Source organism: Zonotrichia albicollis, chromosome Z (genome assembly GCF_047830755.1).
Source record: "Zonotrichia albicollis isolate bZonAlb1 chromosome Z, bZonAlb1.hap1, whole genome shotgun sequence".
NCBI lineage: Eukaryota > Metazoa > Chordata > Aves > Passeriformes > Passerellidae > Zonotrichia > Zonotrichia albicollis.
Genome location: NC_133860.1, coordinates 13,880,869 through 13,898,644, shown reverse-complemented (window position 1 = coordinate 13,898,644; position 17,776 = coordinate 13,880,869). Strand labels below are relative to the sequence as shown.

The 17,776-nt window shown below is 40.8% G+C and overlaps 1 protein-coding gene across 3 annotated transcripts in view; it reads left to right on the top strand.

Annotated features, from left to right (window-relative positions):
• Positions 1-17,776, top strand: part of KIAA1328 (KIAA1328 ortholog) — a 181,499-nt gene that overhangs the window by 52,031 nt on the left and 111,692 nt on the right. For all 3 annotated transcript variants that reach the window (XR_012578021.1, XM_074532486.1, XM_074532485.1), the window contains exon 6: positions 17,335-17,462. Coding sequence is in view for 2 of the 3 variants with exons in the window: in XM_074532486.1 (XP_074388587.1) it covers positions 17,335-17,462 (128 nt within the window). In the remaining variant the exon portion in view is untranslated. The remainder of the gene's footprint in view (positions 1-17,334; positions 17,463-17,776) is intronic.

Below are 17,776 nucleotides of genomic sequence, written 5' to 3'. Positions count from 1 at the left end.
TCTTTATTCTGTTTTTGCTATGCATTTTCTTCCAATAATTGTTTGCCCAACTCTTACTTGTTGGATGTGACAAATTTTAGGGCACTGTGACTGCCTGTGTATATTTATGTAGGAATTTTAACTATTGTATATTAAAACCAGTGCAAAGACACATTATCTAATATCAGTGTGGGGCTGATTGAATTAGTGCATGTTAAATTGAGTATTGCTGGTCATAATGGACTTGGAGAATGTGATTTTTTTTTTCTTCTTTTTTGTGCCATTTTCTTTCAACTTCAGTACCAGCTGCAAGAAACAAAGAATAATTTGTAAAATATTTTTTCAACCAAAGTCAAATTTTGGTCAGCCAAGATGTTTTTTTAATATATTTTGTTCTGTGCTTATGGCTTTATTGTTTGTGAATCTGTTGTCTTGACCCTTGCTAGGAAAGAAAATATTATTAGTTCTAGACTCTTGCTAGGAGAGAAAAGATTTCTATTTCTATTGTGTTTGGGCTCAGACTTTTCAACAAATGTGATTGTGTTTTATCAGGGTGGGTGGTTTATGAAGAACTGTGAGGACAATTATATAGTTTGCCGTAAAAATATTTGTCATTTAAATGAGAATGCATGTATCTGCCAGATTTGAGCATAATTTGATGAATTTGGTGTCTCAGTTGCATGTTACATGGGAAAGCTGCAAGGGCAGACATGCCATTGGCATCAGACAGGCTGGGCAAACATATGAAAAAAAAGCCTAAAACCCCAAATACTAATACTTTCCCAGTGCAGCAGTATACAGATTCACCAGTGTCAATGAATATTGTTCTGCTAGTATATTTCTTATTTCATGCTTCATTTTCTCTTCTCCCAGAGCTAGAAGTGTCATAAAGTGTTTTGCATTCTAAGTACTAGGGATATAGTGTAGAGACAGTATTTGCCATGTTCTAAGAGACAGAAGGCACACAGTGAAATTTAAAAAATTGAATAGACAGTTACACCTCTCCCATTTTACAAAAGAAATTGGCAAGAACTAAACATGGGGGCACGGGGAAGAAGCTGTGTCTGTATGGGGATGACTTCTTTTTTTCTTTTTCCCCCATGCAGCAGAATTGAGAGAGGCACTCCCCATAGTCAGGTCTGTGCTTAGGCTTTGCATATTAGCCTTCACAGCAGTTAATGATATTTAGGTTCAGCCTAGCTATCAAGAGGCAGAGAGAAGAAAAAATGCAATAAAGAAGTGGTTCAGCTTCTCTCAAATGGGCTTTAATTGAGCTTTTTGTGATGAAAAGCTAATGCTATCTGTTTCCTAGAGATGACTAATTCTGTGTTCCAGTTGTTAACTGAAGAGATAGGACTGTAGTTAGAGACAGCTTGTGCCAAAATATGGTAGCAGGCATTTGGTTGTTGACTAAAGGTTTTAATATATTAAGTGATGCTGGAGGGGGAGGAAGAAAAAACTATCTATTTTTGTTACAGGTTGTACACTTAGCTGTAACAAATAGGAACACTATGGCTGGTGCTATACAAATATTTTTAACATGGCTGTTTCCTGCCCTAGTTCTTAGAACAGGAAGTAAACATCTGTATCAGAGAGGATTTGCTATTACCACTGATAATTGCAATGATTCTCTTCTATGAAAGCTACTTAACTCCAACAGCATATTTAACTACGTATTTTAACATATTTGTATGGCGTGCATACAAATAAGGTCTATTTTCAGTAGTATTCTATACCTCATTTCTGCATTTATCAGCTGTAATACATTCCAAGTACTTCTGTATATCATTGAAATGAAAGATTTTACTGCAACTTAAGAATGAACATTTATGCTTCCAGCTTCCTCTGTTTTTTTGCCAGGGTTTCTTCGATTTAAATACAGTGAGGTGCAGAGAAAGGATAGTCCCAGAGACCAGTGGTGTTCAAAATACCGGTGTCTGAAAGTGTTGTCTCAGATTGGGGCGCTTTTTCAGGCAGAGCACATGAGAACCAAAAATGCAGATTCTGTCAGTAAGTCTGCACTTCATCTCTTGCTGAAGCAGGGAGCATTACTACATCTCATGTTGCTGTGTCTGATTAGCTCTTTCTGGAAAAACGGAACCTTTTCTGCTGTTGAGTTAGAGGTATCTGCTTTAACAGTCATGAAGGAAATATGAAGAAATCGGACATTTAAAATGGGTCATAATGTTTATTTGTGTATACCTTGTGCTTAGACTGGGGAATTCCTTTTCTTGTGAGTGTTTCAGTACAGGAGGTGGCATATTGGCAGTAGTGTTCATTTATTTCTTATTCTACAAGTTGGAAGATATTTAGCTTCCAGAGCACTACTTAAACTTAAGTGTGAGGGTTTTTTTACCCCTCTGTTTAACGGCCTTGAAAACTGTGGCATGTTATAGGCTCAAAAAGTCACACAAGAGGGGATCTCTCTCAGTGTAATGTAAATGGAAGAGGCTCTGTTAGTGAAAACGGAAAACACTGGGAAATCTTTGTATCAGTTCCTGCATGGCTGAGTCTGCAGTGAGCTTCAAAGGTCTTGCATCTGAGGAAAGTGATGACTTGAAGAAAGTGTTCTATGTGGAAGATCATGTAGAGATCAAGAGAATTGGAAACGAAGTCAGCAAAGTAATATTTCTAAAGAAAGCCTTGTGTAAGAGAGAAAATAGAAGATAAGTTGGAAACTATGTCTAATATGAAAGGTTTTAGGAACAGAAGGCATGAAGGTGAGAGCTGATGGAAGAACCAAAAGGAACAGTTGCGGCCGTAAATATGTCATGATGACTGCAGCAGGACACGAAGTGAGAGAGGAGCTGGGTTTTGTAGGACTGAGTGAGGGGTGGATCAGGAATTCCTGTGTGAGATACTGGGCACAGAGGTGTTCCCTCTCTGTCAGGGTGAGACTGCAACTAGCAGCTGTGAGATTCGAGGGCACGCGCTTGTACTGGGGGCAGTTCTGCTGCTCCATTTAACATTTCCCTCAGCAGGGCCATGCACAGCCCTTCTGATCTGGCCCCGATTCCAGTAGGGGCTGCGTGTCTGAGTGCAGCTCTGCACCCACAGGCCTGCTGTAAGCACCAAACCTCCCTGACAGAGCCATTTCTAGCTCTTCTAGTTGTGAAGAAGGTGGCCCTTCCAATCAGTATGCTGCTGAGTTGCATGGCCTATGGCTATGTGGACTGAAAAAATACTGAAGAAGTCTGAACTTCAGCATTAGTCTTTTAGAGGTGACTAAAACTCCTTGTCCCTGTCCATCCATTTCAACACCAGAACTTTCACTGAAAATAAAAATTTGTGTTAAACATAATTCAGAGCCTTATAATAAAACATGTCACGTGGTTAACCTTTAATACAATGTAGCATTTAAAGAATAGTTTGCATCTTTTGCTGGTAAATTACTACATAAATATTTAGATTAGGTGTGAATAGGAATGTGGCATTATTTATGGATCCATATTTCTCTGGCATTTCAGATGCATGGTTGTTTTGCTCCTTAATAAATGCAGACATTAAAAGAACAAGCATAGACAAAGTACTAATTTTAAAGCTTTGCAGCTCAGGGGAGAAAAATCTCCCCATGTTCTGTTAGAACTGCTTGTTGTCTCCTTCCACACAATAGAGAGAAATCTTATAAAACACTAGAAGTTGCATTAAGCTCCTTTATTTCTGATACTTGTCATGGAGTGACATGTCTCACCTGCTCATGCAGATTGGTAGCAGAGCAACCTGTCAGATCTGAAGATGTTTTGGTGCTGTCTGTTCCTTCTTGCTTCAGAGGCAGATGTGTTGTGGTACAGTTACTGCTTTAATTTTTGTCTGTATTTTGCTTCAGTTCTTTCTCACCTTAATCCTTGGAAGGGGAAGGCAAGAATATGTGAAATGTCTTACTCATGAAACTTGAAAAAGAGTGCAGATCCCTTTTTTCCTGGTTTAACTGGGGATTGGACTGTTAGGGAGGCTGCCCAGAAAGCCACATCAGCAGCATGGAGTGCAGCAGCTCCGAGAATGGTGCTGGCTGACTGGCACTGCAGGCTGCTGTGGAGGTCTGATACACATGCGTTTTCTTGCTTCTGTGAAGTCCTGTAAATCACATACCTTGTCTGTATCTCTGCTTCCCCCATATCAAATGTGACCTTCCCTGCAGAGTGAACATACAGGGATGATGGCAATGAGTCTGTTGATACCCATGAGCTGTTGAGATACTGCAGTGATGAAGGTTTGTGGCTGTTAGTACAGGAATAATTTTCCATTTGAGATGGAAAAGGTATGGATGTTTCCTTGACCTGTTGAAATTAAGGAGAGGTACCGAGCAGCTTTGCTGCAGTTTTGGCTTCTAAATTGATCCTGCTGTAAAGAAGTCAAGTCTTAAATCTTTGGGGGCTCCATAGTCTCTATGATGTTTATCAATGAGAAAATCTGACTAAATGTTCAGTGCTTTTGTGCCCTTTATATGTCTTCTGTTTTGAACTTCTGGGAGGAGGGTAGCTGTCTATATTTATTTCTCTGTTTCTTTAATTTTATTGTGGTGTTTTTCCTGAAAACCAGCCATTCTAGTCCAGGGTCCTTCACATACAAGGAATTCACATACAGTAATTTTCCTTTCCTTCTTGTTGGCAGGAAATAGGCATTCTTATATAGCGTGGTGTGCAGGTTACCTTGATCACTGGTTGTCTGGAAAATACCCCTAATTTCTCTGACTTTTCTAGGTCCCTGTTATATAAAACCTTTTAGTGTTTGATTATTTTTCCCCATTTCCTTATGTTGTATTTGGTTTGGCTCAAAAATTTTTTATAACCACGGGAAATGTATTTGACAAGAAGGCCTATTCCATTTTTGAGTTGACTAAGCCCTTCTAAGCATCTGTGGTGATCCCTGCATTATCAGCAGCTGCTGTATGCATGGAGTCATCTCACTGTGATTCTGACTGCATTGCAATAAGTAAAGAATTTGCCAAAGAACTATTTGCTTACTCAAATATTAATCCTGTGAGAGGACTATATCTGAAAGTATCATTTTCTTGCTGCCAGTAACTGTCTTTATGCAAACTCTTTTCAGCTATTTTTTCTTCTGATGAGCGCTTTTGAGTTTAGATTCAGGAATTCCTGTCTTCAGGAGTAACAGCCCTCTGGCACTGATACCCTCAAGGCTAACACATAGCAATGTTTCTCTAAGATGAGTGGGAGCTATAGTGGGAGGAAAAAGGAGTCATAGCTGTGGGGAAAAGGTTTCCTCTCTTCCCCACCAATACCTTGGACTTCCGTGGTCCATGCACATCAGCTGTGTACCTTGGTGTGCTCCTTGTAAGAAGCCAAGAAGACCTCCAGGATGTCAGCTGTTCTTTAGTGGTAATAAATGTGAGGATTTAGGGATGAGTGTTTTTTCTTGCAGGAGGTAGCAACTTCCAATTCCTCATGACTGTTTTTACCTGAAATAGTGGACAGTTCCAAAAAGCCTGCATTTCAGTGTAAATGGGTCACTCTGTCCCAGCAAATTACCTTTTCTGATATGAAATTAATTAGCCAGAGTAAACATCTTTACCTCCAAGAACAGTAGAAAAAATCCTAGGAGCTATACATTTGGCCCATGGAAGTCTTAGCTATCAGTACTTCTCAGGAGAATCATTCCAGGTCATTCATTACCTTTCTCCTCAATATGTAATATCCATTTGATTTGAAAACCTTCTTGTTACCATAGGGTGGCTTCAGAAATTAAGGTTTTTTTTCCTATAAACATTTGCAGCCTCCTGTGGAGAGCAGTTCCATAGCTTCGGGGAGCACAGGAGGGCTTGTAGGTACCTGGACCTGCTCAGTGTCTGGACAAGTGCATTTTCTCTGTCCTGAGATGCTTGCAAACTCATAACAGTTCCTGCAGGAATGGGGGCCAACCTGCAGCCTTTGGTCTCCTGAGAACATAGCAGTGGATATTTTTTCCTCCTCTTCATGTAATTTTAAGGTACATTGTTCTGGCTTGCCCTGCTGTGTCTGTGGACACAAAGGAGTGTGATCTGGGGAAGTATTGTGGTGTTCTTACCTTAGAGCTTCCTTTTCTTCTCTGGTTGTCCAGATCTGAAGACTTTTAAAATGCCTCTTAATTTGAGGAGCTGTGGGTCACTTTACTACTTCCACATCTCAAATTGCCAGGAGGAAAGGATACCATTACTCATTAGGTTGGGAAAGCAGAAGTTTCCTGTCATATAATATTTGGATGGTCTGGTTGTTGATTTTGAACCAAAATCAAGAAATGAAATCCGGAGTGTTGGCAGAACAAATTATTTTTATTTTATGTTTCTCCCAGTTTTAGACAGCCCTGTTTACCTACCCATGTCTCTAATTTTGTGAGGCTTATTTTTGAGTACTGTTATTGCAAAAAATGCCTATTACCAGGAAGAGCAGCAGAACACACCCTGTTTCAGACAGTAATATTTGATTCCTGAGTGCTGTAAATGATGTAGAAATGTGTATGTATTAATGAGGGGTATAATAGGTTTGAGTGAAAGTGGGAGATAAGATGTGTTAATCTTGTATATTAAATAGTCCTACAACAATGAACCTTATAATGAGGCTGTTATTAAATCTTTCCTTCCCTGGCCTCAGTTCAGTGAAACCAGTGCTTCTGAGTTTGGCATGTTTAAAGCCAGATTTCACAAGGAAGGACCAAGTCTTTGGGTTCTGTCATTTGGAAGTCTTTACCACATTAGAGATGGGTACAGCACATGGTGGAAAAGATCTTTCCAGCACTCCATCACATAATATTTACCCCTTTTTAGGTTTGAGAGCACCTTCCTTAATATTAGTGTGCTGGTATGGAGTCTGTTTTGACCTCAACTGTATCTTAGGAAAAGAAGCAATGCTTTTCTCTCTACATCATGCAAGCAGATTGTGTTCTAACAAGGTTAGAAAGACTGTCAAAATAGCAATAGTTTTAAAGGAAAAAAATAAATTATCTAGAATGATCTGTGATTTTTACATTTGGTGCTCTTCTAGCTATAGTGCTGAGGACAGTTCCATAAGAAGGGCAAGATTCCTTGGTTCACTGGTATTTATTTTTTTTTTTCTATTTTTGTCCAGCAACATTTACAGATTTTCATCTTGCCTCTTGCACCATTTGCCAATAGTCAGATTAAAATCTGCATGGTGCTGTCTGATTGTGTTCTGGTTTAAAAAGAGGAGATAAGAAAGTTTAAATACACAAGCCTGATGTCTGCTGTGGAAGATACAGAGTGGCAACCATGCTAGGAGGCAGCAAATAAAAACTTTCCATAGCATCCAGATTTCCTTTCCAGTAAGGACCCAAATGAGGACTTTCTCTTTCTGAAGGTGGTGGGAGCTGGGCTGAAGGAGACTGCCTTCCTCCATCAACATTATTCCTGTTTAAGGGTAAGGAAAAGGTTCAGTGAGAGACATCAAATATATAAAATTAAAAGTGATGATTGATTGTTTCCTGCAAGGAAGCAACAAGACAGACACCGTTGTGTATTCTCAGGTGATCCCCATTCTGATAGTAACCAAGACCAAACCTGATTGGCTTAGTTATAAAACAAGTTGATGTTTTGTGATCTTACATTCTCATTCCCGGCAAAGCAGACACCCTTTTGATTTACTATGCATGTTCTTTAATTGAGATGGAGGTGCTGTAGCTCTGCTCTCAGTAAGTTCAGCTTTTACATTCCATTTCTCTTTTGCCTCTTCATCCCCTTTTCTCCACGCTTCTGACTCCGAGCTCACATTTATCCTGTTAAATAACTCCTCTTACTGTGTCTAAACATAAGAGGCTGAGCATCCTTTCTCAGATACCTCAATTCCCACCTTATCTCTCCTCAGGCTTCTGCCAGGAGCTCCATTGTCAAATTAGAGTAAGGAACATGTCTGTTTTAATATCTAGTAGTACTAAGATGACAAATGGCTTTGTGTAAATGGTAACAGTGGCTGCTGCAAAATTTTTTTTTTAATTCTTACAAAAGCCCACAACTATAACAGCAAACATTCCCAGCGATGGGTGTTTCACATAAAGCCGTGACTCCCCCTGCGGGTGGGGCAGAGTACGGTTTGAGGAAGAAGAGTAGCGGGAGGATTGCACATTTTCAGGTTGCACGGCGATGCTTTCGGCGAGAGGAGCCCCGAGCGGCGGCAATACCCGGCGCGGGCACACGGTGGCGCCACAGCCCCACATTTGGCGCGGCCGGGGCCGGTCAGCGCCGCTGCCGGCTCTGCAGATGCACATATGGCACAATATTATCATTTTATGGTTACAATTATGAGCAATTTGATACAAAATGAAAGCTAAATTATGCAGTGTTCCTTTTATTTGTTTAATTTTGCGCTCTAAATATGTAGAAGGAAAAATAGCGCCGGTTTTGTGTGGATGGTGATAGGTACAATGCCTCCTTTTGGCTTTGTGTTCTCATGCAGTGCAGGTTGTGATTATTCTCTCTCGTACATGATGAAATGTGTGGAGTTGTTCTCAGGTGCTGGGACTGTTTCGCACAGAAATTGTGTATGTCTGGATCTCCAGGCTCCTTTCTTCCATAAAAAATGCATGGTACATTTACTGGCTGGTAGACAAATACATAAGTAACAAGTTCCTTCACAGTTTCTAGTGGAAGAGGCTGGGTAGCTGTGCCGTTTAAGCAAATGCCAAAGGAAGTCTTTAAATTCTGAAAGTCACTATAGTCATTGGCAGAGCTCTCTTGAAAGGAGCAAGTATGTTCTGAACAAATTCCTTCTTGCCAGTGAGGAAAATCTCCTGCCACTGCAGTTCTTATGCTAAAAGTAGAAATTTTCGTGGCCCATGCCAGGATCAGTATCTTGTTACAACGATCTGTGGGGTCTGTATTTTGTGTATTCAGGTTCATAGTTTTTTCTCTCATTAGGTCTCCTATGTTCATTATTATGAAAATACATGTTTTTGTCAGTATATGTAGCAGCATTTGTTTTTTGTGTGTTATGTTTTTCCTTCCTTTTCAGTAAAAGAAAGTTGTTAGCAGAGCCAGCCTGTAAAATAAATCTTCGATTTATTTTTTTTTTCTTTGCTTGTAAGTATTCTTTTGTTTGTATTAATGAAGATAAGGCTGGAGATGTGCTTTCCACTTGGAATAGAAAATGCAAGCTCTGAGATGGTATTTGCATTTATCGATCCAGGCACATCTGCTGGCATATGATGGTGTGTGATATTTTTGTCCTTACCCACCTTTGAACCAGAGAACGTGGCAGATAAGCTGTCCAGTTTGATTGGCATATCCTGTGGAAAGGATTTTCAATACGTAGGATCAAATCCTGTACCCTAAACTGCTTTTGCATTTTGAAAGTATGTTAGAGACTTCTCTGAATTCATCCGCTATATGAGGAATTAGTTTTAGGTTTAAATACTTTTCTTGCTCTCATCAAATCATATGGGCTATCTTCTTCTTTGGCCAATTTTAGATGCACTATATTTGCATTGTGCATCTCAATATTTTGCAGAGTGTTAAAGCAAACTTGGGAGTTTCATCATCTGTGTGGAACAGAGTATCTTGGTAGATAATATAAAACTTAAACTGTCTATAAAAGAAATTTCATAATTACAAGTATTAGGATAAATTATAGTGGTGAATTTAACCAGGGTAGGAAATCTTGTATCTTTTATTGCTTTTTCTTTGGGATCAGTTTTAACAGTGGCTCTACGGGTGCTCTAGGTGGAAATGGAAAGCTTATATTTTGAAAACAACTCTTCAGCTGTTTAGGAAACTTGTTTTTTATTTCTGTTCACACCTGGCATCTGGGAGTCCAGAGACTAGATTGGAATTGGATGGTTTTTGTGTGCTTCTTGGGAGCTCCAAAGGACTGCCCTGGCTTTGTCGCTAACTTTTTTAACTCGGTAGCTTTTCTGTAGGTAGGTAACCATAACTTAACTAATTTGTATGCACCATATGCAGTCTCAGCTCACTTCAAAGTGTAATCAAGTCATGAACTAATTACAATACCATATTCCCAAAGAATGTAAATTTAATTTCCCTTCAAACAGAATGGGAATGTATTAAGCAATTCCTTTATATGAGAACTGTGGCATTCAACAACATAATGCTGATGCTTCAAACAGAAGTGAAGTTCTTAACTTTTGTAGACCTTGTGACCTTTTTCCCTATGCATCTTCCCTTTTTATTCTTGCATCTTGAGTTAATTTACTGACTGGATAACAACATTAAAATATTCAAGTGTAAATTATAATGTAACTGTTGGGCTTCAGATAGGAGATCCCTTTGTCTTATTGTATGTGACTTGCTTCTTTATAGTGTTTTCAGAATTGTGCTTCCTAAGGCATTTGGATCAGAAGGAAATTGTGTTTTGAATTGACGGCTCATAAGGTTCAGACTCTCACCAGATGATTTCTTTAATACATCGAAAAGTGGATGTGCAGAAAGTTCCCTACAGGTTCTTAGCATTGCTGTGCCAGGGAGTCCACATAAACTCAGTTATATAAGAACGAGCAAAGGGAAGTTGTTCATAAAATATTTTATTATCTTCAGTCTTTGCAGCAACTTCAGAGTTTAGATAATAAACCTTCATAGAAGTTACTAGTCTCTATCCTTTCTCAGAACAATGATTCACATAGAGTCAAACCACTTATTTTATTTCTCTTAATTTTAAGGCAGAAGAAACATGTTAGGGTTGGCTTTGATCTGTGCCTGGATAGTCTGATGTCTAAAATGCAGTCCTGTTGGTTTTCTGAGATGAAATTGTCAAAGCACAGGACTGTATGTGTTAAACCCAAGTAGTATTTTAAAATTAAATGTGGGTCAGCTTCCAATGAAGTATGTAATTGTTAAATGCTAAAGGAAAGAGCTTAGAATATCTTAGTTTATATTTTAAAGTGTTCCTTTTAGATGTTAATTCATTAATACCAGCAGTTTATTTTTATTCATATGACTTTTCATATGTAAGTAGTTGAAGCTGCATTATTTTAATCCTTTCTTTGGTTAGAGAGAAAAAAGCCTGCAGGTGGAAATCAGAATGACATACATATTGCTTCTTTCCCAAAAGACACCGTATCTCTCTCCTATTGATATGCAAAATATTAAGGCAGAAAATAAACCCCATTGCTTTATATGTCAAAATACTGTAAAAAATATATGCTTGGGTGATGCATGAAAAAAAGTGGGATCCACTTCAAGCTGAACACACTTATAGTGGAATTTGCCATTAGTCTGGTGTGGGTCTTTGGGGCTCTGCAGGCTCTGTAAGTTTGGTTCCCTTAGGAAGCATCAAGCTTAGATATAGCCTGATCCTTAGTTGTAGTTACACGGATATCCCTGTTTGGAGACCCAGCTCCAAACATAGGTCTTAGCCTTTGCCTGAGTTTGGTGAAATGCTTTCTTACTCTTGCAGCATTTTTTAGAGTGATTTTTGGGCTATGAGCTGTACAGTGAAATGTTGTAGCAGTACATGGTGCTGCAGTTATGGATGCAGTGGTGTGTCTGTTAAACAGCTGTGAGCTTGCTGTGACATTCTTCACGTGCCAGCCGCAGGCCAGAGGCATTTTGGAAGTGGTGTGCTGTTGCTGTTGCTGCCAGAGAATAACCAACTCCCAGACAAGCCCCACAAAAACATCAAAGCAAGGTAAGTTAGATCAGGCTCGTGGTGCTCGATGCTGTGCTGCTGGGACTGTGCATGGCTCCTTGAACGGGTCTGGCACACACGCCTGCTTGGAGAGCATGCAGGCAAACTCAGATCTGCCTACAGTTCATCTGAGGAGATTTTTCTTGGGAGACCAAAGACCTCTCAGAGCTTAGTGTAGCTTCATCCACCCACTGTCAGTGGCATTTCCTCAGCATCTCCTTCCTTGTCTAGTTTTTCTCAAAGCATTTGTTTTCAAGGGCCTACCTGAGGCAGTGAAAAGAGTTGAGTCTGCTGAAACTGGCAACATGGTCATAACTAGTCAGGTTTCTAGCTACATGCCCTTAAGCAGGAATTTAAAAAGACCAGCGCTTTGTGGCTACTGGGTTGTGAGTGCACATGTCAAAAAACTTTCTTCATCACATCACAGAAAGTTTCTTGTGTCTCTACCACAGAGTTCAAGTTAATGCTGTCTGATTTAAATTCCAATCCAATTTGTGTCTGTTTGACTTTTTCTTTCCTTTGATTGCTTTATTCATCTTTGCATATCTCTGTAATAGCTCTGAGTCTCTAGAGAGTCTTCCATTAGATATGGGGGCTGATGGGGCTGCAGCATCTGGTGACTGAAGATGGAGATTCAGCTCCTGTGTTCTATTCTGGCCATGGATCAGAGAATGCAGCCCTGAGGGAAAGGACAGTCCAAGCTGAAGCTACAGTCAGGGACTACAGGAATGAATCATCACTGGGCATCTTGTTTGATGCTTGGGAGGTCTATTAGGGCTTTTCTGCATGGGTGAATGCAGTCAAACTCAGACTCTGAGCTAATCAGGTGCAAGATGAATCTGGTCTGTTAGTGCTGTGCCTGAGCTGTGCTAGTTTACCTGCAGCTGCAAGACACATGTCCTGGAGCTGCCTTGAGGAGTGTGGGGCTGCTGGGCTGCACCTGTGTGCTCAGACGTGGCCAAAGACTCCCTGTGACACCGTTTTCCTGTGTGTAAACAGGGAACAAGAGAGCTCCGGCCTGTCCCAAAAATGCTCTTGGCAAACCCGTGAGGAAAGTGTCACTAGGTGGTGAGTTCTCACAGACATTCTGAAAAAACAGGAAGGCCTTTGTTATTATATTGATTGCGAAGAATCTCATCAGCTGTGTTCTCTGCTCTTGCTAGTAGATTCTTGAAAAGTTTTTTCCAGACTCACTTTGCTGTGATTGGAAGCTGCTTTAATTTTCTTTTTCTATTAATAAGGTGAGATAAAATGAAAAATTTCTTCTTAAATCATAAAGCCCCCCCCCCCCAAAGAGGGCAGGAGATTCTCTGTCTTCTGGTTTAGTTGCCTTTTTCCCTCTTGCAAAAAGTAATATAAGAAAGGCATTTTTTGATAAATAGTCCTCGTAGAGCAACCTGATGTTGGCTTCACTTGGAAACCTGGACCTGAAGAGACCAATTTGAACATAGCTTGCACAAGCATGTGGAGGCTGATGTGTTGAATTCAAGAGCTTCTTAGGTAGATGCTGGATGCTCTGAACTAAAACATTTCAGATTTTAAGCTGGGCTTCACTTCTGCTCAAAGTGCCAGCGGAAAGAGTGGACTGGGAACAGTGTAGGGAATCAGTGGGTGTGCTAGAGTCTGGCCCTTCTCTTCCCAGTTTCTGGGGAAGCAGGAGCTGTAGTTTTTGGATTTTTTTTTTTCTACATCAGCCTGTGGGAGGCTGACAGTATTTCAGCAAGGAGTAAGCTGTGAGTAGTTGAGGTAGCCATGGAGCAGACTTCACAGCCTGAGGATTTAAGAGTAGAACTGAAGGAAGGCTTTGGGACTTTGCAAGGTGGATAAACACACCCAGACAGGTGACCATTGTTGGAAGTGTCCTCTGCTCCCAGCTCCACTCCCCCTGCTTGCCTCATGCCTGATCTTGTGCCTGGTTGTCTTTTTGCCTTGCTGGGACGGTTTGCTCAGGCCTGGAGTGAGAGATCTGTGGGGCAGCAGAGCTGGTGTGGGTGGAAGGAGTAAGTGGGAGAATATCTTTGGAAGCAGTTGAATATTAGGTTGGCTGTGCCTTCTTGTGGAGCTTCACCCCAAGGAAAAGCTCTTTGTTCCCTGCCTGGCTCCCTGGACATCCATTCCTGGCTTCTGTAAGCTGTCACCACTGTGTGCTGGCAGACCCTCCTCTCAAAGCCAGCTATGTCCACTGAGGTTATTATCTCATAAGAGCCATAAATGAGCTCTTAATTCTTTGACTTACATTCAGTGAAAAAATTAACTAATATATTCTATAAAATACGTAGTACTTGCAGTATTACATGTAAATGTGGCTATTGAAATTCTAACCTTTGCATTTCTAATTTTTTTTTTGTTTCCCCCTCCTCCTCATACAATCTCAATACTTTACTAATAAACTGCATAAAGAATATTACTCTAATACATTCAAATGCATATTTCTTGGACATAAAACTACCTTTCAGTGAAATGCCAAGTACCACTTCTCCTAGGTAACTAACATCTTGCAAATTCAATATTTGTGCTCCTGAACACATGAAGAATTATCAAATGTATCCATTTACGTATATTACCCGTTTTGGAATGAAAATCTGTAGGATTTCTCCTATACTGTTTTTTCAATCTTCCTTTTTTTTTTTTTTTAAAGCAGATTATGAAAATATTTATGACATGCATGTCTGTCCAAAGACTGTATTGCCTTAGTAGATGCATGATCTTGTTATATCTGAATGACTTAAATATTTTTGTGGCAGTGTTGTGCATTGTCTGGCTAATTTGCAGGAGAAAAAAGGAGATAATCTTGCTGCTTTTAGCAAAAAATTCAATAGAGTGAGAGAGTAAGATCTAATATTAAGGCTTTTTTTTTAAAGAAGATATTCTGCAGTAAATGTACCAGCACATTTTTGAGAATTGCCATACTTTCAGCTATTCTGTATGTGTCTCAAACAAATGAACTCTTTTTTCATATTAGAAGCTTCATGTTTACTTAAGTAAGCAAAGTAGGGCTTTAAACTCACACTGTGGCAGCTGTAACAATACTTTGCTTAATGTAGAGTGATTGTGTGAATGAACAAGGTTTTGATCTTCTAATACAGTGACTTTTACAGTGACTGACCAAATCTCACAGGAATTTCAGGGACATCTTGGTCATCATTCAAGCTCATGTGAGCCATTGCCATTCCCACTCATGATCACATAACTGGCCTTTGGACAACCAGGATTTCCTTGCATACTTTGCTGATGCTAATTTTCCTGTCCTGTTTGAAACTGCATTTTAAATGAATTTGGCAGCCACGTGCAGGAAGTGGTGGCATCATGCGTACTGTGAGGGCTCTGCAGTCTGTAAAACACAAATGGGGCCTGGGAGTGCGGGCAGTCTTGCCTGGCTTTCCAGTGGAGCTGGTGCTAGCACTGTGGCAGGAGTGAGGATGGCTGGCTCTCCAGTGGAACTGGTGCTAGCACTGTGGCAGGAGTGAGGATGGCTGGCTTTCCAGTGGAACTGGTGCTGACACTGTGGCAGGAGTGAGGATGGCTGGCTTTCCAGTGGAACGTGTGCTGACACTGTGGCAGGAGTGAGGATGGCTGGCTTTGCAGTGGAACTGGTGCTAGCACTGTGGCAGGAGTGAGGATGGCTGGCTTTCCAGTGGAACGTGTGCTGACACTGTGGCAGGAGTGAGGATGGCTGGCTTTGCAGTGGAACGTGTGCTGACACTGTGGCAGGAGTGAGGATGGCTGGCTCTCCAGTGGAGCTGGTGCTAACGCTGTGGCAGGAGTGAGGATGGCTGGCTCTCCAGTGGAACTGGTGCTGACACTGTGGCAGGAGTGAGGATGGCTGGCTCTCCAGTGGAACTGGTGCTGACACTGTGGCAGCAGTGAGGATGGCTGGCTCTCCAGTGGAACTGGTGCTAACGCTGTGGCAGCAGTGAGGATGGCTGGCTCTCCAGTGGAACTGGTGCTAACGCTGTGGCAGCAGTGAGGATGGCTGGCTCTCCAGTGGAACTGGTGCTGACACTGTGGCAGGAGTGAGGATGGCTGCCTGGCCGTCCCTCATGGCCCCAGGGCTGTTTAGGGTGCTCGTTTCTGGTGCCAGCAATGTGCTCGCTGGAGGGAGGAGAGGGCAAAATCTGTTTTGTGGGGAAGGGGTTGCTGGAAGCAAAGTGAATTAAGAGGGCTGTAAAAAATTGATAAAGATAGATAGGACTGTCTGTTTTTATATTCTGCCACATAACATGGGTTTAAATGAATTTCCCTATAATTTGTCTTCAAATACCGACATTTAACTCTTAGGCTGTATAAATGAACTGGCTTTTGCTGGAGTAAAATTCATGCCCTGCGTCCAGGCTAATATGTTCACCTACTATAAACATTACTGCCTATGGTTACAACTGGAATAAAAAATTCCTTTTATATACATCATAGCTGGCAGAGACTCCTGAGACCACCACAAATCACTTCAGCCTTTTGGTGCTCTCTGACGAAATGAACTGAAATGTAAAACAGCTCCGGCTTCAGGCAGGCTGGCTCTGAAAGCAATTAGCTTGTTAAGACCATTGTTTGTACCCTCCCATATTTCCAGGTGCTGAGCAAAGGTGTTATGAGAGCTCTCCTGATTGATTTCAGCATTGGGGTTTATTAACCTTCCATTCCTTCCTAAAATGTTTTGCTTATTCTCTTGGTAGCCTTTTATTTAAAGGGAAGAAAACCAACCAAACAACAACAAAAGCGAAGCCCTGGCAAGGCCACCCCTCCTGTGAAAGAATAAGAAGAAAGGAGGGGGGGAGAGAGGGAAGGCAACAAAACCTAACCAAAAAAAAACCCCTTAGGGTCATAACAGGGAATAACAAAGCAGTGAGTTATTTATGCAGCCATGATTGGCAAAAGTGATTGCAACATGAATTTGCCCAGAAGCAATGATTAGATCATAAAAATGTTAAGGAAATCTGTAACTCAACACCGTTTTAAAGATTGAAGAAGTTTTTGTTCCCTACCTTAATTGCAGTGACTTGTTATTAAAGTATTTATTCAGAGTAATCTCTTTGGACAGCGAGCCCTTATCCCATCTGCATGCATAATTAAAAGTGAGGGGGGAGAGAGGGGAGCATAAATGGTTTACCATGCTACATGAGCAAGGGAGGGAATTACACAATGACAGGTGAAGAGCAGATTTATCTCCTGTTGGAATTTCAATGCTGCAAGCAAGGCAGGACACTGTTGCTAATATCCTTGCAAACACCACAGTTGCTGCTTCTCCAGATTACTGTCCAAAAATTATTGCTGGTCTGTAAAAGGCCTGTAGCACTGCATCTGTGGCTGTGGGGTTTTGAGCCATTGGCGCTCAAGCAGAGAGATTGGATTTGGGTATGTGGGCTTGTGAATCGATGTCTGTGCTTAAAAATGAACTATTTACTTACTTGGCTGGCTATTTATTTATTTATAAATAAACATTGGTAATGGCTGGCTTTGCTGAATACGAATAAGAGGGTTGTAATTGTTCCAGCTGAAACAATGTCATCACCTGCCTCCTGCTGCTGTCCCTTTCCCAATGGTAAAAGAATTTAGTGCAATTCTTCTTTTTCCACTCTGAGTAAGGAAGAAGGTTGTACTTGAACATTCATCTCTAGGCAGATTTATCATCATTAGACGCTACTCAAACACATGGTATCTGTTTTTAAATTGAGCTGTTATAGATCTAAATCAGATTTACACAGAGTAAGTTGGTATACATTTGGCTATAACAGTTCGCTAAAGAGTGTTTTTCCCTTAACTTCTGATGTCTCACCTCTGCAGCAGCAGTACAGAGAATGCCAAGAACTTTTGAGCCTTTATCAGAAGTACCTAGCTGAGCAGCAAGAAAAACTATCACACTCCCTTTCTGAACTCAGTGCTGCCAAGGAAAAGGAGCAGAAGGTAAGCTCTTTTTTTATCATCTCTTTTTTATTTAAATTACCAAGTCAAAACGTCTTTTTGAGACTGTGAGTGTATTATCTTACATCTTATGGTGTTGAATACTATTTTGTGATTGGTTTCCCATGAGTGCTTGCCTTAATACATGGATTGCAGGAAAACAAAGAGAAAAATCTTGACAAGTTTTGGGTCAGCAAATTGACCATGCTGTAATGGAGTAAGAATCATGGTAACCCACACCTTTTCCAAGGAAAAAGTTAAGATGCTGTTATGTTTTCTATTCTGTTATTTAAACAGGAAAATAATTGCAGTCACTG